Genomic DNA, 26695 nt, shown 5'->3' on the forward strand with positions numbered 1-26695 from the left:
CCAGCATGAATAGAAATCACAAAAGAGAGAGAGGCAGCCTCAGCCTCAGCCACAGCCTCTCCCTCTCTCCCTCTCTCTCTCTCTCTCTGCATACAGCTCTGTATCTCTCTCTCTCTCTCTCTCTCGTGTGAGAATGGATATGACAAAAGAAACAGTCAACCCCAGCCACAGTCTGGGCCCGAGTGGGGTTCTGGCCGTGGGAAATCAAAGCCGCATTAATCTATAAAGACGGCACCAGCACCAGCCCGGCCCGGCCCCGCCCGCACCCAGAGCAAAGTTCTTCTGCTCAGCCCAGTGCAGTGTAGTCCAGGCGGATTAGCACCCTGACACACACACATACACACACACACACACACACACACACACACACACACACACACACACACCAGACAAAGGCAAGGGCCAGACACAAAGTTAAGATGGGCTCATCACAAGGTCGAACTTCACTCGATCAGAGCGACAGAGCGAGAGAGAGAGAGAGAGAGAGAGAGAGAGGGAGGCAGAGAGAGAGGAACAGTCAAGTTAATAGATAGATAGATAGAAGGAGGGTGAGAAAGAAAGAAAGAAAAGCTAAGAGAGAGAGAGAAAGTAGAGTGAACAAACATAGATAGATAGATGAGAAAGGAAGAAAGAAAACCTAATAGAGAGAGAGAGAGAAAGAGAGAGAGAGAGGAGAGACAGAAAGAAAGAGAGAAAGAGAGGAGAGACAGAAAGAAAGAGAGAGAGAGAGAGAGAGAGAGAGAGAGAGAGAGAGAGCTGAATACAGAGGCTGAGAGGGGATGAAAAAGAAATGCCATTGATTGACAGAAAAGTTCAATAACGGGAGATATTTGTTTATATCGTATAAGTCTGGCTGACTTCAGTCAGTTTTATTGTTGCACAACGACACACAGCAACACACACGTGCATATATTAGGTGGCGACACAGGACACACACACACGCACGCCGAGGTCGCCGAGATAGCCCACCTGAGCACTGGAGGTCTGGGGAGGACCTGCCCCCCAGAGCCAGCAGCGCCCCATGCTGGAATCGAACCCATGACCTTCTTGCTGTGAGGCGGCAGTGCAAGCACCTGAGCCACCGTGATACAAAGTCATCTTCATGTGCCACTCGGCTTTTGTTAGCTGAGATCTGCACCGTGTTGTATGGCTTGAATAACGGAGATGTGCTTTGCAAAGGGAGCAAGGGAACAAATCAATATGTTCAAACCTTCAATAATAAAAGCATACCCTATCAAGGCACAGAGAACAGGCAGAATTGCTTGGGCATTTTTCTTTTTCTTTTTTTTTCCCAGTTCTTTGAGAGCAAGGTTTGGGCAAATGGATGTTGTTTTGTGACGAATGCAGTTTCAGAGAAGAATGGCTGTGCAATCGTATAACGGGCAAAAATAATCCCAGAAAAAAGTGCTTAGAATGGGAGGGAGAGAAAAGAGAAAAAATAAGTCTCTGAGAGGGAGAGAAAGAGAGAGAGTGAGAGAAACACAAACACACACACACACACACACACACACACACACACACACACACAGAGGGATAACAAAAAAGAGAGAGAATGGATAGGAAGGGGATATGTGTGTCGATATGACCACTGTATTGACTGCCTTATACCTGCTCACCATCCCATCCAACCAAACCCCTCTGTCCTGTCCTAAACTCCTGCGCCCCCCCCCAAACACACACACACACACACACACACACACACCACCACCACCACTACAAGGGCTTAGTCACACAAGGCCGCATTTGCAGGAAATGACATTTTCACTGGCAGACGTCCACCTGCCTGCGGAGGAACGTTAACGGGTTTGAGGAAATCCACTGAACTCTAAAGACTATGAGACGACGGAGCAGAAGGGGCGGCAATAGGTGAGTGAGGCAGGCTGTAGGCAGGATGAAGCACAGACCAAGCCACGGACTCAACACTTTGGGCTGAAGCACAGACCAAGCCACGGACTCAACACTTTGGGCTGAAGCACAGACTAACGCCACGGACTCAACACTTTGGGCTGAAGGACAGACTAACGCCACGGACTCAACACTATGGGCTGAAGCACTCAGGTGTGCGCCCACACATCCCTGAACTGCGCCATGGGGTGCCGTCTCTGTGATGTAGTCTTTAATAACATGGTGACTCCCTCAGCCTCACATGAAGGCCACCTTTAAGAGGACACTTAAAACACAGAAAGGGCTTACAGAAAAACTCAGTGCTGTCCCAGAGCAGAATTACATAGTGTCCACGCACGCGCACACGCACACACACACAACTGCACGTGCACACGCACACACACACACACACAACTGCACGTGCACACACACACAGACACACACACACAAACACACAGACAGACACACACAAACACACACACACACAACTCCCCAAGCACACAACTGCACACACACACACCATTGTAGTTGTGTAGCCTTCATAATGATATCCTCTCCACAGCCACCACACAAAGAGTCTCAAGCAGAATGGGAAATACTGCTCATCCCTGAGCTGTGCTGTTCTCCTTGACACACACACACACACACACACACACACCTTTCCTTACACAACCCAACCCACTGCTCATCCCTGAGCTGAGCTGTTCTCCTTGCTCAGTCTGCACTGAAAGCATCTATTCTAGCTCCCCCACTTCCACAGGGCCATTCAAAGGCCCATTACCAGCACTTCATCCAACATTAATAGATCAGCACCCAAAGGTTAATATGACCCTCACACACACGCGCATGTGCACGCGTACACACACACACACACTTCATCCAAAATGAATAGATCAGCACACAATGGAGATGAGGACCACGGTTAATAGGACCCTCACCCTCAACCACACACACACACTTTTCCTGTAGACAAACGACAGGCATGAACTTGGCCTTGTATAAAGTGTGTGTGGACAGCCAGTTTCCCGTGAAGCACATATACACACACACGCTCTGCTTCTGATGGCACAGGTGAGGCGCCTATAGCTCAGGGGGAAGCAGAGTTCAGGGGATGTGTGTGTGTACACCTCTGTCCAGCGGGGGGGGTGCTAGTTGAATAAGAGACTGAACAAGGGAGAGATGTTCACCACTCAAAGAGCAGCCTTCAATGTTTCTCAGATACAAGGCCTGCACACACACACACACACACGCACACACACACACACAAAACACACACAGTGTAATTTAACACACAAACTATTTAACAACCACAGCTAAATCAAAAATACAGAGAGAGGGAGAGTAACCTCCGCAGCACTCAAACCGATGATATTCTCCACCAACTTCACCAAACTAAACAACCTCCTCTCCTCCTCTCTCCTCCTCTCCTCTCCTCTCCTCTCCTCTCCTCTCCTCTCCTCTCTGCCCTTTCCTCTCCTAATATCGACCCTACTGGCTCCGTACTGCTCCTGCCGGCCCCTGAACCCCCACTAAGTACCAGCTGCTTAGCACAGACACGGAGACAACACAGGGGGCAGAGAGAGAGAGAGAGAGAGAGAAGAGGAAAAGAGACTAAAGTATAATAAGGGGTGTGTGAGAGGGAGTAGGGGTGTGTGTGGGTCTGTGAGAGTGAGCAGGGGTGTGTGTGGGTCTGTGAGAGGGAGTAGGGGTGTGTGTCACAACATTCCCATCTGTCCGTATCTCTCCATTGCCTCTCTCTGTTTTATTAGTACTACTGTTCTGAATTAGATCGGACTCAGATCAGATGTTCAGCACCAAATCCCCCATTAGAGTACATGCCTGTGTGTGTGTTTGTGCGTGTGTGTGAGAGTGAGAGAGTGAGTGAGTGAGTGTGGGTGCCTGTCAGAATATCCAGGCAAAACTCTGCCTATTTGCTGGAGCAACACTGCCACCTAGTGGCCATTGCATGTAAGTACAGTGGCTTGCAAACGTTTTCAACCCACTGAAATCACCATTTTCACAATTACACATATTTTCCCGCTCAGTATTTGTATTGCAAGCATTCATGCTCTAGTATATTTCCAAAGGCAATAGAAGTTATTTGTCTGCGAACATTAAAAATAAATTAATTAAATACTGAAATATACTACTAGCATAACCCCATACTTTTGAGTTTGACATCTTCAATCACCATTAGGGCAGATGACAAATAACTCACAAATGATACAGAGGTGGAACTTATCTGTCCATAACTGATTATAATTAGATACTACTTATGAATGGGTAAAGGAGAGATCTCCTTCTGGCAATGAAAGATCACTCTGTCTAAGGAACGTCAGCCAGGTTGGAAGATCACAGAGGAAATGAAGACTAAAGAGACACAGTGATGCAAAGTATGAGGAAAAAACTGGAGACTGAAGGCTCCAAGAAAGTATCCAAGTGTTTTGATGTCCAGTTATTCACCACTAGATCCATATGAAGAAAGTAGAAGTTGCATCACACCACCCAGATGCTTCGAGGAAAAGGCTGTTCCCCAAACTGAACATCCAGTGAAGATATGAACAGGTGCCAGAGGCCACCACAGTCCAACCATCACCCTAAAACATCTACACAGCTCAGGAGGAGAGGAGAGGAGAGGAGAGGAGGGGAGGGGAGGGGAGGGGAGGGGAGAGGAGAGGAGAGGAGAGGAGGGGAGGGAGGGGAGAGGAGAGGAGAGGAGAAGAGAGGAGGCCACCACAGTCCAGCCATCACCCTAAAACATCTACACAGCTCAGGAGGAGAGGAGAGAGGAGAGGAGAGGAGAGGAGAGGAGAGGAGAGGAGAAGAGAGGAGGCCACCACAGTCCAGCCATCACCTGTTCACAGCTCAGGAGGAGAGGAGAGGTAAGAGGAGGAGAGAGGAGAGGAGAGGAGAGGAGGAGAGAGGAGGCCACCACAGTCTAGCCCACAATCTTAAGAGCTTTCCCCAAAATTGGACCTGGGTGTCAAAAAACTCCATTGTTTTAGAAGATCCACTGTAAAGCATGTATGGAGGTTGCTTAAGATACGGGAAAATATTTGTATGACCATATGATGCCAAAATAGAAGTTTTTATGGTTTTATGAGGCCAAAATAGAGGTTTTTTATGGTCATATATGGCCAAAATAGAGGTTTTTAGCCTACCCTTTTCAATGCCTCAAGAAATACCATCCCAATTGCGAAATATGGCAGTGGTAATGTCATGCTATGGGGATATTTCTCATCTGCAGGAACTTGAAACCTTTTAGAATTGAATGGCGAATGAATGGAAATACATTTATAATGTCCCACATCAACAACATCGACCTGGATGATCTATATACATGCTACTAAGAAGAATGGGGAAAAACACTGCAGAACAATGTGCACAGCTGGTACTGCCTCACCTCAGAGGACTTAAAGCTGTTACTGCAGCAAGTCTTTTCTAACCAGTATGAATGTATAGGGGTTGAGCGCTTATGCAAGCAGGATTTTTTAGGTTTAAATTAATCTAATTTAGTAGATGCATTGTGTATTTGGCCTCTAGAAATATACCGCGCATAAGTGTTCACAATGCAAATGCTGATTTGGGGAAACTGGGCGTAAAAGTCTTGGTGATGGTGATGACTTTCAGGGGGGTTGAAGACTTTTCCAAGCCGCTGTGCATCAGCTTGTACTGGGTGACACAAAGGATGCTCCAGTCTCCAACCCAGTGAGGCTGAGGAAGCCTAGCTCCTGATACTCCTAAACATACATCTATTATGGTTAGTCACCTATTCAGACGTCTAAGGAAGCCTAGCTCCTGATACTAAACATTCATCTATTATGGTTAGTCACCTATTCAGACGTCTAAGGAAGCCTAGCTCCTGATACTCCTAAACATACATCTATTATGGTTAGTCACCTATTCAGACGTCTAAGGAAGCCTAGCTCCTGATACTCCTAAACATACATCTATTATGGTTAGTCACCTATTCAGACGTCTAAGGAAGCCTAGCTCCTGATAATGAACATACATCTATTATGGTTAGTCACCTATTCAGACGTCTAAGGAAGCCTAGCTCCTGATACTAAACATACATCTATTATGGTTAGACACCTATTCAGACGTCTAAGGAAGCCTAGCTCCTGATACTAAACATACATCTATTATGGTTAGACACCTATTCAGACGTCTAAGGGAGCCTAGCTCCTGATAATGAACATACATCTATTATGGTTAGTCACCTATTCAGACGGCTCCACCTCAAGCATCTGACACAGTTACTTACACAGGACTACACGGAACAGCAGCAGAAAAGTTTCCTATTAAGCACACAAAAGGAAGGTCTACCAGATATGTGTCAAGTGTGTGTGTGTGAGTGTGTGTGTGTGTGTGTGTGTGTGTGTGTGTGTGTGTGTGTGTGTGTGTGTGTCAGTGTGTGTGTACATGAGTGCTCACATGTGCAGGTGACCATGTATGTGTCCTTGACCTCCTCTAATCCTTTCAGGAAAGACCTTTGCAAAGGTCAAAGGTCACCTGTCTCTCTGTATCCCAGCTAGGTGCAGCAGACAGGAACAGACAGGGAGAAAAAGCACAAAGGGAAGGAATGAGAAGGTGTCAGAGGAGAGAGAGAGAGAGAAAGGAGGAGAGAAAGAGAGAGGTGAAGGGATGAAGAGACGTGAAAGAGAGAGAGAGAGAGAGAGAGAGAGAGAGAGAGAGAGAGAGAGAGAGAGAGAGAGAGATATGGAGGAATGAGGAGATGAGGGCAAACAGGAGGAGACAAAACACTACCAAGCTGAGTTGGCACTTCCTGGGCAGAGCGGAGATGTCTAGACACGACACACACTTCCAGGCAATGTGTGTGTGTGTGTGTGTGTGTGTGTGTGTGTGTGTGTGTGTGTGTGTGTGTGTGTGTGTGTGTGTGTGTGTGTGTGTGAAGAACAGTGTCACAGCAGCTTCTCGTGCTTGACTGGCTCCAGGTAGAGAGGAGCAACAGGAAGCTGATGAGACACTGTGTGTGTGTGTGTGTGTGTGTGTGTGTGTGTGTGTGTGTGTGTGTGAGAGTGTGTGAGTATATTTCCAAAGGCTAAAGAAGTTATTTGTCTACTAAAATGAAAAAATAAATTGAAAAGTAAAATATTCTCTTGCAGAGGTATTCAACCCCTATAAATTAACACATGGTTGAAAAGCCCTTTGCTGCAATAACAGCCTTAAGCCTGAAGGATATTTTCTTGGAGTCTTATTTCTTTAGTCTTATTTCTTTAGTCTTAATTTCCTCTGTTATTTCCCAACCTGGCTGACGTTCCTTAGACAGAGTGAGCTCAGTATCCAGAGAGGTATCTCTCCTTTACCCACTCATAGGTGATACCTCATTACGGACAGATAAGTGGCACCTCTGTATCTCTCCTTTACCCACTCATAGGTCATACCCAGGGGCGGTGCCAGGGGGGCGCTAGGGTGTGCTATAGCTCCCCCAGGATTAGCCATAGCCCCCCAAGAAAATAATGGTTTATTTATTATTTGTATTTAATTTCGTTCTGCGACTCACAAAAGAAAATAATAACAGATTGAAATTAACAGATTCTTTTAGACACAGAGCAATCATTCTGTGTCATTCTCTGACCCAATTTTCACGTCGCACGCGTGAACGTTGATATTCCCGGACGGTTAAAGGAGAAAGCCAGCTAGTGCATGGTAGTTTCAAGTTAACATCAACAATGGATCGTTTTTTGCTACCTAAATGTCCACGTTTGGAAGATTCATTAAGAAACGAGAGTGACGTAGAAGAAGACGAACGCCATGGGTATCTGATGTGGATTTTGAAGAAGAGGAATGTCGTGGTCAACGAGGTCAACCATCTACCGCTACTGAGGGTGCTAACCATGGTGCTAGCAGCATCGGTGACATAAGCATGAACGCCCAGGTTGGTCCAAGAAGACCCATACTCCAGAAATATCCACCTAGCATGTTTGGAGTCCAATAAAGGTTCTATGTGATTATTGATGATTGTGAACTGAAATAATATATACTTTTTGAATGCATTTCTGACTCATTGACTTCTTTAGTTAATTATATCTGCTATTTAATTTTAGTTTAAAATGAATTGAACTATTTGTGTTTGGTTTAATTTCACTCTGTATGACATGGTAGTGGTGACCTGGTGGTCACCTGGCACCCAACTTTAACCCCCCACTGAAGTAAGTGAAGTATTTGGGATTGCGGAATCTATAACATGCTGCATGCATTTTGTCAGTGACCGTCGCAAATGAACGCGGCTATGTGCGCGTCTGTCGGAAGTAGCCTTATTATAATAATACAATCGATTTGTATAGCGCTTTTCATGGACCCTAAAGATGCTTTTGAGAGCAAATATGTAAACAGATGACAGACGATATGGTGGGGAGGTGTTGTAGTAGAGAACCATGTGACACATAGGCTATCACCCTCATTTCATAGCACCCTCAGTAAAACGCTGACCTCCCCCATAGCACGTGCAGAAAAAAATCTCTGGCACCGCCACTGGTCATACCTAATTATGATCAGTTATGGGCAGATAAGTGGCACCTCTGCATCTCTCCTTTACCCACTCATAGTTGACACCTAATTATGATCAGTTATGGACAGATAAGTGGCAACTCGGTATCTCTGTGAATTAATTGCCATCAGCCTTAATGTGGAACTCAAAAGCTCAGGGGCCTTAATGTGGAACTCAAAAGCACAGGGGCCTTAATGTGGAACTCAAAAGCTCAGGGGCCTTAATGTGTAACTCAAAAGCACATCAGGGGGCTTAATGTGGAACTCAAAAGCTCAGGGGCCTTAATGTGGAACTCAAAAGCACAGGGGCCTTAATGTGGAACTCAAAAGCTCAGGGGCCTTAATGTGTAACTCAAAAGCACATCAGGGGGCTTAATGTGGAACTCAAAAGCTCAGGGGCCTTAATGTGTAACTCAAAAGCACATCAGGGGGCTTAATGTGGAACTCAAAAGCACAGGGGCCTTAATGTGGAACTCAAAAGCTCAGGGGCCTTAATGTGGAACTCAAAAGCACATCAGGGGTTTGAATACGTATACAAATGGTATGTTTCGGCTTATCATTTATTTATTTGTAATATTAGTAGACAAATAAAATGTATTGCCTTTAGAAATACTACAGCATATATGTTCGCCATAAAAATACTGATTGAATCTTTGGTAACTGAGAATGGTAATGGCTTTCAGGGGGGTTGAATACAGTGTGTTTATGTGTGAATCTGGTCATGTTTATGTCATGGTGTGTGTATGTGTGTGTGTGTATCTATCTATGTGTGTGTGTGTATGTGTTTCTGTTATTTGCCATTCAGATCATCTTCTACAGGCCCTGTCAGTCATAACAAACCAGTACGACATCACAATCCCATCTGTGTCTCTCTCTGTGTGTGTGTGTGTGTGTGTGTGTGTGAGACAGCTGACCGTGTGAGCGGTCTAATGGCACAAAAGCACATCGTCCTGGCTACAGCAATCCTGCCTCTCTCTGTCTCAGAATCCTTCCCTGCTCAAAGCAGGAGAGACAAGTCAGCAGCTCCCACTAGCCATCATATCCACCGGCTCCCTGCTCTAACTAAATACTGCCCCCTGCTGGAGATCTAGGGAAGTGCATGATGGTCTCAAATATAGAGCTCTGTTTGAGGAGCAATGACATGACATCCCGTTAGTTCAGTGTGCATGCAACTTCCCACAGAAAACTGGTCTTCTGTCTGGCCCCTCAATGATGGCATTGATGGCAAACATGGCAAAGAGGAGTGGTTGCGCTGTCAAAGTTATCCACCAACAATAAAAGCATCTGACACGAGCTTCATACCTGACATGGACACAATCTGATCTAGTCACAATCCGACCACTGAAGGAAGGAAATACTCAGGGAGCAAATTCTTTTGTAAAACACTGCCACCTGCAGGTCATTTTTTAAATGCATTTTAAACAATACTCAACTGCATTGGCAAAGACAATCCACAAGAGGGCAGAGGAGGTTTATTAATATCCACATCTGACCTGCCGGTTCCATCTGTGAGAACCAATCTCAAATACAACATTGTGCCAACTCAGTCTCCTCTCATAGGACCCTGTCCTCTTCCAAGCGTTTCAGACTGCTTCTTCACTCTGAGCACTTAACATGTCTGACTTCCTGTCATGATGTTTACTGCATGCCGCCCAAAGGTGCTTAAACACCTCCTAATCCACTCAGTTTGAGCCCAATCAGATTAGCAGTGGCTGTCTAGGTGGACACACAGCACAGAGCGCCCCCTAGGGGGAGGGAGGGCATATACTGGAGAGGAGAGTACAGTAGCGGGGGGTTTTTTTTCTTAATTTTTTTGCCCTGAGGACTGTGAAGGTTAAAGCTGATTGGTAGCTTCTCACTGGGTGTAAACTCTGTGTTTTGTAGCTGAGAAAGAGAGAGGAAAAGAAAGCATTACTGGATGGAAGGTGTGTCTCGAAATGTCAGCATGGCAAACAAAATGCTGAACTCATTTGTAAACAAAAGATGAGTGGAGAGGAAAATGGCTGAATGATTCATGGAGGTGCTATACACAAATGATGAATGATTCATACGGCCATGTGACAGAGAGAATAAGAGTGGGAAGAGGAGAGAGGGACATGGAAAGAAAAAAGAAAGAAAGAGAGGGAGGGAGGGAGGGAGACAAAGATGGAGTGAGGTGGCAGGGTGAGACAGAGAAGGAAGGGAGGTTGAGACAGAGAGAGAGAAAAGGAGGGAGGGAGGGATGGAGTGACAGAGAGAGAAAGAAAGAGAGAGAGGTGCCAGTCCCACCCTCCCTCTGCTCGGAGAAGTGCACAGTCATCCCGTCTGCTTGTGTTTCTATGCCCACTCATCCCTGCTGCACTTCCTGGATCAGGTCCTGATCCAGCAGCCTGATTGGCTGCCAGGACAGGGGAACCAGGATTCATTGGGGGTGCTGGCCTATGAGAGGCCTTGTTTGGAATGGGATGACGGCAGGCCGCGTGTGGGTGAGAAGAGCAGTGATGAGGCTCGTGTGTGTGTGTGTGTGTGTGTGTGTGTGTGTGTGTGTGTGTGTGTGAGAGGAGCAGTGATGAGGCTAACTGTACATCAGTGCAAGGGGGGGGGGGGGGAGAGAGAGAAGGAGAGGGAGAGAGCTAAGGAGAGGAAGAGAGAGAAGGGAGAGAGAGAGAGAAGGAGAGGAAGAGAGAAGGAGAGGGAGAGAGAGAAGGAGAGGAAGAGAGAGAAGGGAGAGGGAGAGAAGGAGAGGGAGACAGAGAAGGAGAGGAAGAGAGAGGAGAGGAAGAGGGAGAGAGAGGAGAGGAAGAGAGAGCAGGAGAAGGACGGAGAGAGAGAAGGAGAAAGAGAGTGAAGGAGAAGGAGGGAGGGAGAGAAGAAGGGAGAGAGAGAAGGAGGGAGAGAGTGAAGGAGAAGGAGGGAGAGAGAAGGAGAGGGTGGGAGAGAGAAGGAGAGGGTGGGGAAGAGTCTCTGCTTCCAGATAGACATGACACACACACACACACACACACACACACACACACACACACACACACACACACACACACACCACAGGCTGAAGGTCAGGTGTGCTATACCAGGTAGCATGAGTTGGGCAATCAGCTAGAAACACGTTCCCACACCTCTCAAGAGAGAACCTGTGTCAAGTATGCACCACCACAGACACGTATATGGAGCTTACACTATAAGCTACTGAAACATGCAGAATCTGTTTAACAAAATGGCTCTTGAGCTGATCAGTGAAGGAATTCAGGAGTTTTCTGAGGCCTTAACCCCAAATCCCATCTCAGACTCTGCTCACTCAGCATGACTTGCAGTGTGTGTTGCATAACCATTCAAACCTACTACTGCTTAGCCATCTTAAAACTGCAAACTCCTTCACATTTAAATTAAGAGCTTCAGTTACATCACACATCCCCGGCTCATACCTGGGAAAGTTGTCACGGCTAACAAAATGGGTCAAAGTTCACTGCTGGGGCTAAGCAGTGTTCGCACAGTGAGGGAAAGGGGACAATCTGAACTAAAAACATTTATACTTTGAAAAAAATCAACAATCTGGCTCTTATCAACAATCTGGCTCATATCAACAATCTGGCTGAAACATGTCTACCTAAACATGGAGGTGATCTCTGATCAGTTTTCACGTGCAGGTAAGAAGGCTGTCCTGTACAGAAGTACATTTTGGGTAAGATATTAACATGAGCCATTACCTGACAGTCAGATGGGCTTCTCTGGCAGGTGTTCTTCCACAGTGTATGATCATTTAACTAATATATGGCCAAAGGGTTGCACAGTGTATGATCATTTAACTAATATATGGCCAAAGGGTTGCACAGTGTATGATCATTTAACTAATATATGGCCAAAGGGTTGCACAGTGTATGATCATTTAACTAATATATGGCCAAAGGGTTGCACAGTGTATGATCATTTAACTAATATATGGCCAAAGGGTTGCACAGTTGCACAGTGTATGATCATTTAACTAATATATGGCCAAAGGGTTGTTCAGTGTATGATCATTTAACTAATATACGGCCAAAGGGTTTCCTGATAAATATTAAGGGACATACAAACAGGCTTGACGAAAGACTTAAGTTTAAATTACAGAACAAAACCAATCACATCCTTAGGGAAACATGTTTCATGGACAAACATTTTGGGTGCCCTTCTTCTGAGTGTGATGATACACAGGGTGAAGTTTGGAGTAATGTTGCTGAGCGATGTTGCACTTTCCCATTCATATATATTTTTTTTTATCTGCAGGACTTTCACCATCAATGGGCAACTTGTTGCGATTATCCAATCAGAACAATAGGAACAGGACATGTGATTGCAAGGCAACATTTCTCAAAAGGTTGCCCCATGTCTCATCACCTTAAGAGGACAGGCGTCTGTGTGACTCACCATGCTGTTGAGGTCGGAGTCGTAGCTGCGGCAGGGGATCAGAGGGCCCCCTAGTGGCTCCAGCCCGTCCTCATCATCCCACATGTAGGTGGCTCCAGAGCTGTCGGAGGGGGAGAGGTCCAGAGAAGAGCCGTCACGGAACACGCCATCAGACAACACGCCACGGCCCGGGACTGAGAAGGCCTCCTTACCACCTGGGGGCGAGAGAGAGATGAAAGAGACAGAGAGCGGGATAGAGATAGAGAGACAGAGAGAGAGAGAGAGACGAAAGAGAGAGAGAGAGAGAGAGAGATGAAAGAGACAGAGAGAGGGATAGAGATAGAGAGACAGAGAGAGAGATAGAGAGATGAAAGAGACAGAGAGAGATAGAGAGAAGAAATAGATAGAGAACAGTGAAAAAATAACGTATTTAGCGTTAGTTTAAAGCAGAACAATGGCAGAAACACAGCGTTTCAGTGCCATTTTAATTTACAATGACTAGATCGATACTACTATGCCACTGACTTGTCATCTACATTAGCTAACCACTTGCTATAAGCAGGGTGATGTTAGTTAGTTTTCTTTACTACTGGCAACGGCTGCTAAGGAAAGAAGTCATGCTTTTAACCCACAGTGTTCTAAAAGTTCTAAACTCTGGCGTCTCCTGATGCGCGTCAGACACCGCTAGTGGGCGTCGGCCTTCAGAGTAAATATGACACGCCTCTCTCCAAATTATTTGTCATTCATTTATCTTCCCTAAAGTCAACATATTAAATGCAGTCAGACTTTTGTGTTCATCTTCCCTAAAGTCACCATATTAGATGCAGTCAGACTTTCATCTTCCCTAAAGTCAACATATTAGATGCAGTCAGACTTTCATCTTTCCTAAAGTCAACATATTAGATGCAGCCAGACTTTCATCTTTCCTAAAGTCAACATATTAGATGCAGTCAGACTTTTGTGTTCATCTTCCCTAAAGTCAACATATTAGATGCAGTCAGACTTTTGTGTTCATCTTCCCTAAAGTCACCATATTAGATGCAGTCAGACTTGTTTTGTGCCCCCGCTCCATGGTGGTGGTGAAGGGTGAATAATGCCATGTGGAGGTTTGGTGAACTCACCGGTGAGTCCCATCTCTCCCCAGTCCACCGACTCAGACAGGAAGCTGTGGATGCTGGTCACCGAGCACACATCCAGCTGCCGGCCTGCGGGGGCGCTGTCCTCCGAGAGCGGCTCCGGTTGGACGAGCCCTCCGTCGTGGGTGGGCAGCAGCAGGATCCCGCCCCCGTTGCCTAGGTTATCGAAGTCGTCCATGTACTCCTCGCTGGTGTCGTTGCGCTCCAGGGAGGAAGTGGAGGACAGGGACATTTCCTCCATAGGCTCCCCCGTGACGGAGGTGACGCGGAGTGTAGGCAGCTCCTCCATCGCCTCAGCCCTGGGATCGCAGCTCTCGTCTGGGGAAGACTCCAGGGGATCCTCTCTGTCTGTGGTGATCTCATCCTCGAGTGATGGTTCGTCTGCTCTGGTATTGATTGCTCTGGTCTTAATAGCACTAAGATGTACTGCTCTGGGCTCATCTGCTTCAGCCTTGTCTGGGTCCTCCACTATTGGGTTATCTGGCCAGGACTCCTCTTCTCTGGTACCTATTGTTCTCAACCCGTCTAGTCTGGACTCGGTTCCTAGGGACTCGTGTTCTTTTTGTTCCCACACTCTGGGATCCTCTATTCTGGCCTGATGTTCAGATCTGAGCTCATGTGGTCTGGCCTTATTTTCACTGGCCTCGTCTGGCAGGCCTGATAGCTCTCGGGCGGTAGTAACGGGATTGCCAGAGGTCTTTGTGGGGCGTGGGGCAACAGGGGCATCCCCCCGTGACCCCTCTTTCTGCTCCTTCGCTGGCTCCTCTTGTGCCTTCCCAACGGGTGTTGGCCGGGGCTGCCTGATGAGTGACGGCCGCATCAGCCTATAGCTGAGTGCGGAGGGCTTACTGGGGGCCGGTCCAGGCAGCAAGGGCTTCTTTAGATTGGTGGGGGGCAGCAGAGAGGGGCCTGCAGGGAGGCCCCGGGCGATGCCGGTCTTCACCCCCCTCGCCCCATTGAGAATGGGGGTGGGTAGGGGGAGGGTGCAGCGGGCAGAGGGGGGGTGTCGGGAGGCTGGGCGAGGCAGCTCCTGGTTGAAGGAGAAGGAACGAGCGATGGGATTTTCCCCAGAACCAGCGACATGCGTCATGTGACTGAAACTCTGCGAGCGAACCATGTTGTCCAGCGGCAGCAAGCGCAGGCTGTCGCTGGACTGAGACAGACCGCCGTGGGTGGGGCCTGGCGTCAAGTCATTCGAGAGGCTGTGATTGGGCACGAATCGCATGGAGGCTGGAGGTTGATGTCCAGTTCGGTAGGAGGAAGTTGAGACAGATGGGGCGGGGCGACGTACTGTTGCTATGGGAGCGGACGGCCTCTTTATCTCCCGCACCAGTGCCCTCTGCTGCTGCTGCTGCTGCTGCTGCTGGGCGCGATAGGCTCCTCCTCTACCCTCCTCCACTTTAGGGTCAGGCTCCGCCTTCTCGCCCTTCCATTTGAAGGACATGGCGGGAGAGGGGCGCACGATCCCATTCTGCCGCACCGTAGCCAACACCTTCCCTACGGGGGGCGCAGAGGGCGCGGCACAGCCGTTTGGGCCGGGGAGGGTGACAGACCCGGTGGGTCTGGAGCCAAACTTGGGCAGCCTGGAGACCATGCCGGGCTGTCGGAGTGCCTGTTCTTCCATCAGCTGCATGCAGGAGCATGGAGGAGATCACAGCTGACAGAGCTGTGACAGAGAGAGAGAGAGAGAGAGAGAAGAAGACAGAACACTTTTATTAATCCAGTATTTAACTGTTTCAGTTGCTAAAGCACTAAACCACATACAACATCAGAATACATAAAATAGACAACATACGATGATGTCCTCCCTGGAAGACAGACAGCAAGTAGCCTATAGACAACATACGATGATGTCCTCCCTGGAAGACAGACAGCAAGTAGCCTATATCAGACCCTCGATCTCAAAGTTTAAAATCTATTAGCCCATCCTCACCAACTCCACACAACAAGCCCTCTCTCCACCATCTCAACGTCATTAACCATGATAGACAAAGGGGGAGGACAGAATGTGTGTGTCTGAGAGAGAGAGAGAGAGAGAGAGAGAGAGAGAGAGAGAGAGAGAGAGAGAGAGAGAGAGAAATGGGAGGGAGGGAGGAGGGAGAGAGAGAGAGAGAGGGAAGAGGGAGAGAGAGAGAGGAGGGGGAGACAGAGACATTGAGGTGGAGAGAAAAGTGAGTTAGCAAAGCAGAAGAATGGGGTGAGATACAGAGATAGACAACAAGGAAGAGGAAGTGCAGGGGGAGATAGGGGGAGAGACGGAAGGATGGAGAGAAACAGGAAGAAAAAGGGATGAGAGAAGATGATGGCGAAGAGAGGGAGAGGGATGAAAGAGAGATCATGATGGCGAAGAGAGGGAGAGAAACAGGAAGAAAAAAGGATTAGAGAACATGATGGCGAAGAGAGGGAGAAAAACAGGAAGAAAAGGGGATGAGAGAGAGAACATGATGGCGAAGAGAGGGAGAGAAACAGGAAGAAAAGGGGATGAGAGAGAGAACATGATGGCGAAGAGAGGGAGAGGGGTGTGTGTATCCAGGCGTAGGCTAATGCATGCTCAGTGCTCAGCCCACCACTAAATGCAGCCTTTCATCAGCATACACACTTAATTACAGTATTTAACATGCACAGGCCTCAGATCAGCCCTAATAACTGAACTGTAATGAGAGGGGGAGGGAGAGACAGACAGAGAGAGAGAGAGAGAGAGAGAGAGAGGGGGGAGAGAGAGAGAGAGAGGGAAAGAGAGAGACAGAGGGAGAGAGAGAGACAGAGGGAGAGAGAGAAGTAGGTGGAGATTGTTTTGTGGGTGGGTGTTCGTGTGTGTGTGTGTGTGTGTGTGTGTGTGTGTGCCCATCTGTCTCTAAATGTGTATGTACGATACTTAGAAGGCCACATCTGTAAGTGATCTTGTTTGAACTAGATTAAGGGCGTGTGCAGACCTTTTGACACAGACTCAAGATCAGAGCTCCGACAGGACGTGTTTGCTTTTACCCCCAAGCACTCCACACCTCAATTCCAAATAGTAAGCCTTAGTAGGCCTGTTTCATAACCCTATCAGTGACATTTACCAGCAGAGTGCCACGCCCTTTGTCCTAGGCGAGACTCCATACCTCTGTCTCTATGTCTGGGCTTGCAGTGAAGGCGGATGCCACGCAATCACCAACCGTGGTACCCACAATGCCACATCAGGACAGTCTTATGGTAGCTTGTGCCATGCCATCCACTTTAATACCAAAATACCAACCCTATAAGGCTAGGTGTAGTTTTTGACGAGACACAACCCCAGTCTAAGACGTATAACCATGATGTAATTTTGAGGTCATGATAAAAAAGGCATTTTATTGTAATTGTATTGTATTGTATGACAAATGAAAAATCATAGATGTAATATTGTGACTGCTTATTCACTATGAAATAATTTTGGTTGAACACCATATTGCACCAACAAGCCCACGTTAGACAGGCATCAACACACACACACACCAACTCACACACGTTAACAGTGGAGTCTGGGATCAAGGTTGCACATGTCACACACACTCACACACACACACACACACACACACACACACACACGTTAACAGTGGAGTCTGGGATCAAGGTTGCACATGTCCTTGCTCAGCTTAGTGTTTTTGCCACAGCGCAAGAGAAACAATCAGGGTTTCCACGGAGACACAAAGCCCTGCATCCTCCCTGTCTGTCTGTCTGCGCCACGTGGGGACGCATGTGTGACCGTGTGTATTAATGTGAGTGTGTGTGCGAGTGTGTGTATTAATGTGAGTGTGTGTGTATTAATGTGAGTGTGTGTGTGTTTGTATTAATGTGAGTGTGGGAATGAGAGTGAGTGACCGTGTGTGCGTGTGCATGTGCGCGTGTGTATTTACATGTATGTGTGTGCGCATACATGTGTAAAGTGTGTTGTATGATTGCAGATGTCTTATCTTAGGAGCTCAAACATAGAGGGAGCATTTAGATTCAGACACAGCACAGAATGAGAGTGAGTGATCGTGTGTGTGCGCGTGTGTGCGTGTGCGCGCGTGTGCGTGTGTGCGTGTGCGCGCGTGTGTGTATGTGTAAAGAGTGTTGCATGATTGCCGATGTCTTATCTTAGGAGCTCAGACATAAAGGGAGCATTGAGATTCAAACACAGCACAGAATGAGAGTGAGTGACCGTGTGTGTGTGTGTGTGTGTGTGTGTGTGTGTGTGTGTGTGTGTGTGTGTGTGTGTGTGTGTTGCATGATTGCCGATGTCTTATCTTAGGAGCTCAGACATAAGGGGAGCATTGAGATTCAGACACAGCACCTGTCCCATGACTAAAGCCCTGGAGGGTGTCAGGTCAAAGTGCGTGTGTTTGTGTGTGTCTGAAAGCGTTTTTGTGTGTATAAGCAAGAGTGAGTGTGGTCTCAAAGCATGTGTATGTGTATATTTGTTTGTATGTGTGTTTGTATATGTGTGTGTGTGTGTGAAAGAGAGAGAGAGAGGGGTTAGTGTGTGTGTGTGTGAGTGAGAGTGTGTGAGTGTGGGTGAGTGTGTGTGTGTACACTGCAGATGTCCTACTGATAACTCACACCATGTGCGTCTCATACCAGGATGAGCATCACTCCCTAAGCAGCTCTGCTGATAGTCACACAGCCACACACACACACACACACAAGCACATCATCCCCCCCTAAGCAGTTCTGCTGATAGTCACACACAGCCACACACTGACTGCCATGGGCCCAAAACAAAGCAGTGACTGAAGCTTTATGTAAGAGAGCAGCACACCATGGCATCCAGGGAGCACTCCCTCCAGCTCCGAGCACAGGGTCCCTCTCGACGTGTGTGTGTGTGTGTGTGTGTGTGTGTGTGTGTGTGTGTGTTTGACTAAGCTTGGAGATTTGTCATATTTTTACGCAAGAAACCATCTCAAATGCTGCTATTCATACCATGATGAGCTTACACTCACACACACACACACACACACACACACACACACAAACAAACGCAGACACACACACACAGACACCCCCACACACACAGACACCCACACACACAGACGGCCACACAAACACACACACACACACACCCCCCCACACACACACACAGACATGCGCACAGACACCCCCCCACACACACACAGACACGCGCATATGCACACTAAGACACGCGCACAGACACACACACAGCTCAATCGGGGGGACAGAAAAGACATTACAGATTTTTATCCCAGCATTATCCAAATAGAGTATGTACAGTATTACTTCTTTATGCAAGTTCACACACACACACACAGGATATTACAGGCTTCAATGAGAGCTGACTCAAGTCCAAGTCATACCAAATTCATCTCAGACAAGGCACACGTGTTTGTGTGTGTGTGTGTGTGTGTGTGTGTGTGTGTACACACTTCCATAAAGTAGTAATACTGTATGTATCTGCATGTTTGGTGCAGCAGTGGGTCTCTCTGCTGCATGCAGACTCATTGTCTCTACAATGGTTTTGAATTTGAATGCACTGATGATGCACCCGGCCTCTGAGTGTGTGTGTGTGTGTGTGTGTGTGTGTGTGTGTGTGTGTGTGTGTGTGTGTGTGTGTGTGAGAGCACTACCACACAGAGAACAGAGTGACTGCTCTTATTAGAAATGTATGCTGTCTACACAAACTGTATGTTATATGCAGTACGGTTTCACTTTACATTGAGGTAAATGCAGGATTGGACCACAGGGACTGCAAGCTGTGTGAAGAATGTATATGACTTGTGTGGAGTGTACATGTGTGTGTGTGTGTGTGTGTGTGTGTGTGTGTGTGTGTGTGTGTCCAGCTGCTGCAGTCACAAGGTTGGCCAAGGACAGCATAGGAGGGGGCAGAAGATGGATGAGGCTATAAGACACTAATGATATCAGCCTCCTGTTAGAAACACACACACACGCACACAAAACACACACACACATACACGCACACAAAACACAAATCAACCCCACTAAAACAGAATGCTTACTTATGAGGGCACTTCGCTGTGACTCCAGGTATTTCTGGGCTCCAATCAATGGGCTATTGCAGTCTGGACATCACATCACATCGCAATGTGCTACCTCTGTACCAGGTTTTAGTTAGATGTGTAACTATGGCAGCGATGACCCTTAACACTCTCAGCTAGGGTAACTATGGCAGCGATGACCATTAACACTCTCTAAGTTCATGACCAAAGCATGAATGCCAGGTCAGTGTAACTGTCACACACACACACACACACACACACACACACACACACACACACACACACACACACACACACACACACACACACACACACACTCCAAAATAATCAGGTCAAAGCAAGCAATGATGAAACCTCATTATTGACCTCGCGTGCGCTTGCAAATAGACATAGCTTAATAATCAATTATATTTCCACGACAGCATGCTCTGCATACACACAAAAACACATTCTCTTTCATGCATGCACGCGCACACACACACACAGACCCACACACACAGACACAGACATTTACATGAAGTGCTTCTGGAATAAAGTTGCTCAGTGGTCGAGTCAGAGCTTGGAATCGATCAACACAGACTTATTGGGAGGCACTTAAGAGCTCTCAAAGGATGCTGGGATATGTCCGTCCTCTATTTCAACACAGCTCCTGTCACACAAACACACACAGACGAAATAAAACACAATAACACACACACACACACACACAGACACAGACACCTGTCCGAGATTCCCATGGCTTTTCTGCTCTGCATGAACACTCACACACACACAGACAGCTGTTCAGCAACTGATGTACTACAAACTGGCTGTCTCTTTGGAAAATAGTCACAGACAGTCTCACTCACACACACACACACATAAACATTCGTAAACATAAACATAAACACACACACACACACCCACACCCACACGGTAGAGCCACAATCTTCATCTGTTACATCTCATGAAGCAAGCCAGGGCAAATACAGCAATTTAATCTTTTCTTCTAGTTCTGGCTTTAAGACATGTAAACATATTTTTACGCAAGAAACCATCTCAAATACTGCTATTCATACCATGATGAGCTTACACTCTCTCTCTCACACACACACACACACACACACACACACACAGAGAGGGGTCTCTCTCTGTGAATTTAATCTAGGGGTCACGAGTAAACACACACGTGTACCTGCCCTCTCAAACCGATAACAATATGTACCTTTTTATCTCCTGGTACACAAACTACCAGAGGCTGGACATTCTCTCTGGAACTTACAGTGAGGGGGTCAAAGTGCAACACCAGCCTAGAGAAATGGGTTACATCACAGAATGCACATACATACATACATACACACACAAACACACACAGTGTAGTCTAAGAAGCTACCATTACTGGAGGGTGTTTTCAATGGTCTCAGCTGTTCCATGTTTACAAAGGATTGGATGGATTATGGCTTATTGCATACTGGCTACTAAACTACAGTTAAATTACAACACCAACATTACTACTTACTAGCCACGAAACTCTACACAACATCATTCATAACATAAGGACACCCAAATACTCTACAAATACCGAGGCTACATAGTGACGTCACCACACCTCGACGGATGCACAGCTATCCCTTCCTGACGAGCTCCTCAGTGGGGTCGCAGTGTCAAAACCCCTCGAAGCAAATGAACATCCGAGACAGTGTCTCGTGTCAAATCGAACCCAAATCCAGTCCAGGTGAGTAGTTAATGAGTAGGTGGGTTGAGAGCCAGGTTAAAGTAACAGTGTAGCAGGTATTCCAGACTAAGGTAACGGTGTAGGAGGTATTCCAGACTAAGGTAACGGTGTAGGAGGTATTCCAGACTAAGGTAACGGTGTAGGAGGTATTCCAGGCTAAAGTAACGGTGTAGCAGGTATTCCAGGCTAAAGTAACAGTGTAGCAGGTATTCCACTGTAACAGGCTGAAGTAACAGTGTAGCATGTATTCAACTGTAACAGGCTAAGGTAACGGTGTAGCAGGTATTCCACTGTAACAGGCTAAGGTAACGATGTAGCAGGAATCCCACTGTAACAGGCTATTATAAATCCCTACAAAGAGGCAGAGTTGTGTGCCGTAAAATGTGCTCACCTACCTACACAACAACAACGACAACAACAACACAGAGCATGCATGCAACACAGTGTAGGGAATGAGTGCCAGCCCAAACACTCTGTACTAAACCTACAGTAAAGCCTATAATCTTATAAAACCCTATAACCTCCATAGCCTAATGATCCTAATTGACAGTATAGTTTAGAGAGTGCAATAGTGTGTAAAGCATGCTGTTGCCCTCTAGCTCACACACAGGGCCTCACGGAGAGGAGACACTTGAGTGGGACTAAGAACAGCTCCTCCAGATGGCTCTACAGTCCCCTGTTTGAGTGACACGTGCCACTCACAGAGTGGAACTCATATAGCGTATTCCATCAAGTGAAAGTGAACTTGTCAAGTGAAATCTGCGCGGAAAAAGGTTAGACCTTACACATTTCACTTGAGCAGAACTCGTCCAGTGGCCATGCAAGAGCCACACAAGTCATGCATCACCCTGCCCCTCTCCCCCTACTCTAGCCAACCCTCACAGACCCCAGGGATCGCACAGGCACAGACACAGACACAGACACAGACACAGACACAGACACAGACACAGACACATACACAGACACAGACACAGACACAGACACAGACACATACACAGACAGGGACACGGACACGGACACGGACACGGACAGGGCTGAAGACCTGGAATTTAAGGCACATCACACAGGTTTCCATGCCAACACATTATGGAATGTATGACTGGCCACCCATGATGCCTGAGGGAGAGGAGAGGAGGATGGGGGAAGGTTGAGGGGCAGGACAGGGATGAAGTAGAGTGTGAGATGGTGCAGACCTACTTTTCCACTGTACGTGATGCTATAGATTAAACCTATGTTTGCACTGTACGTGATGCTATAGATCTAGCCTATGTTTGCACTGTACGTGATGCTATAGATTAAACCTATGTTTGCACTGTACGTGATGCTATAGATTAAACCTATGTTTGCACTGTATGTGATGCTATAGATCTAGCCTATGTTTGCATTGTAAGGGATGCCATTAGTCATTGCACTGTAAGGGTACCTACCAACCTATTAAACTGTAAGACAGTCATGTAAGTCATGGATCTACTAGCTGTCTACTACATTGTGTCTGATGGTATAGATCTACTTTAAGAGTGTAAAGAAGCTAGACCTATAATATTTCAGAGCTCTATATCTAGACCTACCTTTATATTCTAAGGGATGTTATAGATCTTTGTATTGTCAGTGATACTGTATGTAGGGTTCTATTCTATGTTTTATATTGTACAGGGTGCTCCCTTTGTCTATACTGTAAGAGATTATATGCTGTGTGTATATACCGTATATATATATATATATATATATATATATGCGCTATAGAGGTATGGAATAGATCTTCTACATTGCTATGGATAGCAGTGTTTCCCCTACCGTTATATTAGGGGGGCGCCCCGCCCCCCCAACGGCACCCCCCGCCCCCCCTGGAAGGTCAAGTTAATTTTGTTCAATTTTATTTTCTATAAAGCGCCAAATCACAACGGAAGTAATTTAAGGTTACCTTTCCTATAGAACAGGTCTATAGCTTGTTCTTTTATTAAACAAAATAAATAGCCTTATGTTATTTATCTTATTTACACGACGGCATGTAATTTCTGTCTCTACATGGTCGCGCGTTTACAATTCTCTGCTCTCTGTATCGCGCATGGCAGAGTTCCGCCGCGATGCGCACAAACACACAGACACGTGCGCGCACACACAGGTGAGCACGCTCCCAACAGCGGACAGAATTGGGCTTAAGAACCAGTGCACAGCTACGGACACTTTTAAGCTTTAAAAAACTAATATCCAGGCGTTCATGAATCCGGCAGAGATCTTTTCCTCGGTAGGGTCGACAATGAGGCCCAATGAGAATGGCTACAACAGACGTGGAAACAGAACGTACGTACAGAATGTCCGCACCGAAAATTCAGAAATAGATCTGGCTTCCATTTTTTATCTTTTTCCGTGAGTTGTGCGTGGCCCTTTTTACATAGAGTCTGCTAATAAATCTATGAAATGTAACGAAAATTATTTATTTTGCTGTGAATAATGAAGGAAGCAATAAATCCGATTATTTGCCAAACCCTCAAGACCTGTTGCCATGGAGATTTAACGTTACTTTCTGTTTGAAGACAAGGTAGCAGCTAGTGTTGAAGAATGGATGACTTGAAATTGGACGACTTTAAATTAATATATGAAATTGAACATCAACACCTATACGGATAAAATAAATAAACAAGGATAGCAAAACAGATTGATAAGCAATGAGAACGGCAGAAACACAGGCAGGACGTCAGATGACGAGACAGATCATAGTGACACAGGCTGTTTTTTTGTTTTTTTTCGTCATATGAAGGCTGAGACATTCATAACATCTTATTCAGTCGTACTGGTCCTTTTGTAATGCCAACATGTGCACTTCGTTGTGGATAAGTAAAGCCTATTTTGCTACATTTTTGTAGTCCTGGTAATCTTTTGTTTGGCATATTGGTGAGGTTATTAAGAGGACCATTTCTCAATCGTTTTGTTCTTGATGAATTAATGTTTGTTTAATAATCAATTATTTTTCAACAAATAACTCAATTATAATTACAAAGAGGACAATTCATAACTTTTTATCGCAACTTTCACTTGTTTCGCCAATTTCATTGCAACAAAAACCTAAAAATAAAAACTTTCATCGCAACGTTTTGGAAAAGCTCCTGCGAAATCAGGAATTTTAGGCCGCAAATATCTTAAAAAATGTTCTTCCAGAAGCCCAGAAAAATACACCACTGCAGCGACAAAAGCTGCACACTTTGTGGATAATTGTCATAAAAAGACATGTTCCGATGTTTAGTTGTTATATTGACTGCTGTCATTAAAAGAAACACATGAACACCATGATTCCTTTAAGCGTGCACCGTGCCGCAGCCCCCCCCCCAAAGCTGTAAACCTAGGGGAAACACTGGATAGAATGTATCTACTTCCAAGTTAAAGACCTACATTGCAGACCTCTATGCTGTGTTTTAAGGTAACAGGTAAGGCATCAGCAGAGGCTTTGCTGTTATCAGTATATTGTGGGAGTGTTGTTGATTTACTTGTTGTGTAATCAGGTTACAGGTTCAGGTTATAAGATGGAACTCACAGTACCCTGCTTGTGAAGTGTCTTCTTGAAAAGGCAGCCTAGATGTTGTTGATTCTCCTTGTTTGTGTATTCAGGTTACAGGTTCAGGTTATAAAATGGAGCTCACAGTACCCTGCTTGTGTAAGCGCGTCTCCTTCGAAGGCAGCCTACATCTCTAGCCACACAACAGAAGCTCTGGGTTAGATTCATTCCAGAACATCTGAGGAGTAGTGGGCTAATGGGGCTGACCAAATACACTCCACGCTAGATGGGGGCACGAGTACCTGCAAATCAGCTTGGCGCGGGAGGAATGTGGTTCACTCAGACAAGAACCTCTCAGACTGGAGGGGATAATCCTGGCCTCAGGCTCACATTCCTCACACAACTAAACCCAAATCACCCAACTCTCTTTCAGAACTTAATAACCACTTACGCAGAGGCACAGCACAGCACGGCACAGCACAGCACAGCACAGCACAGCACACTTCGGTGAAGGAATGAGATCATTTCTGCAAAGCCTTGAGAAAAAACATTACCATTGGGCGAGTGTAAAAAAAAAAAAAAAAAATGTGCTGACATTCCTAGAGCGCCGTTTAAATTTATGGTGTCATTTGAAGAGTGTGCATGGCGTGGCTTGCGTGTGTGTGCATGTGCGTGTGTGTGTGTGTGTGTGTGTGTGTGTGTGTGTGTGTGTGTGCGTGTGTGCGTGTGTGCATATGTGTGCATGTGTGTGCATGTGTGTGCATGTGTGTGTGTGTGCGTGGGTGTGTGCGTGGGTGTGTGCGTGTGCGTGTGCGTGTGTGTGTGTGTGCTTGTATCAACATTTCTGCAGTTTCCTTATCATAATCATCAGTCAGTACAACACTGAAGGATAAAGCTTGACTATCTTGCTTCCAACAATAGTGAACGTGGGCCAGCCATGATCTAATGCAAGAAAGACACATGCATCCCAAGGGCAACCTCCCTATGTGGGTCCTGCAGAGGATAATGAACATGAACTGGTCCAGGTCAAACGAGTCATCGGTGCAGAAAGTGACCGAGAGGCCAGGGGGAAGGTTCCAGAAAGCAGCTTCACTTGCACTGTGGAAGAGTGCACACTATTATCTACTAATGAGGACACTAGGAGAGGGTCAAAGCCTGTTCCACTGCACATTGCTCTGCCAACCAGAAGGACCTGTTCAAAAGCTGACACGACCTCTGGCATTTAACGGCCACGTCTGTGAATATTTGTGTATGTGTATTTGCATGTATGAGTATGATGGATGTGTGACAGTGTGTGAGTGTGTGTGTGTGTGTGTGTGTGTGTGTGTGTGTGTGTGTGTGTGTGTGTGTGTGCATTTGCATGTATGAGTATGTGCATGTGAATTTGTGTGTGTGTGTGTGTGTGTGTGTGTGTGTGTGTGTGTGTGCGTGCGTGTTTACAGACTGTGTTTGTCTTCTCCATCTCAGTATTTGTCATTCTTCAAGACACACCTATGATTACCGAGTGACACCTCCTACCTTCAACCAATCATTATCCATTCAACTTAGGTGTGGTAGTAAAGAAGAGATCTAATAGAGGATTATTCCAGCATCACATCATTCATTACAAAACTCTTCTCAAGAT

The 26695-nt window shown here is 46.4% G+C and overlaps 1 protein-coding gene across 6 annotated transcripts in view; it reads right to left on the reverse strand.

The window, feature by feature from the left end:
* ccser2b (coiled-coil serine-rich protein 2b) overlaps positions 1-26695 on the reverse strand; it is a 69793-nt gene that overhangs the window by 31613 nt on the left and 11485 nt on the right. For 5 of the 6 annotated variants that reach the window (XM_042707591.1, XM_031567712.2, XM_031567713.1 and 2 more), the window contains exons 3-4: positions 13878-15558; positions 12778-12971 (exon numbers count right to left, since the gene is read on the reverse strand). In XM_042707591.1, the coding sequence (XP_042563525.1) occupies positions 12778-12971; positions 13878-15525 (1842 nt within the window). In that variant the 5' untranslated portion in view covers positions 15526-15558. Of the gene's footprint in view, positions 1-12777; positions 12972-13877; positions 15559-21455; positions 22457-26695 lie in introns of those variants that run through there. The other variant, XM_031567708.2, reaches the window with a different exon arrangement.

The sequence above is a fragment of the Clupea harengus genome, chromosome 1 (genome assembly GCF_900700415.2).
Source record: "Clupea harengus chromosome 1, Ch_v2.0.2, whole genome shotgun sequence".
Taxonomy (NCBI): domain Eukaryota; kingdom Metazoa; phylum Chordata; class Actinopteri; order Clupeiformes; family Clupeidae; genus Clupea; species Clupea harengus.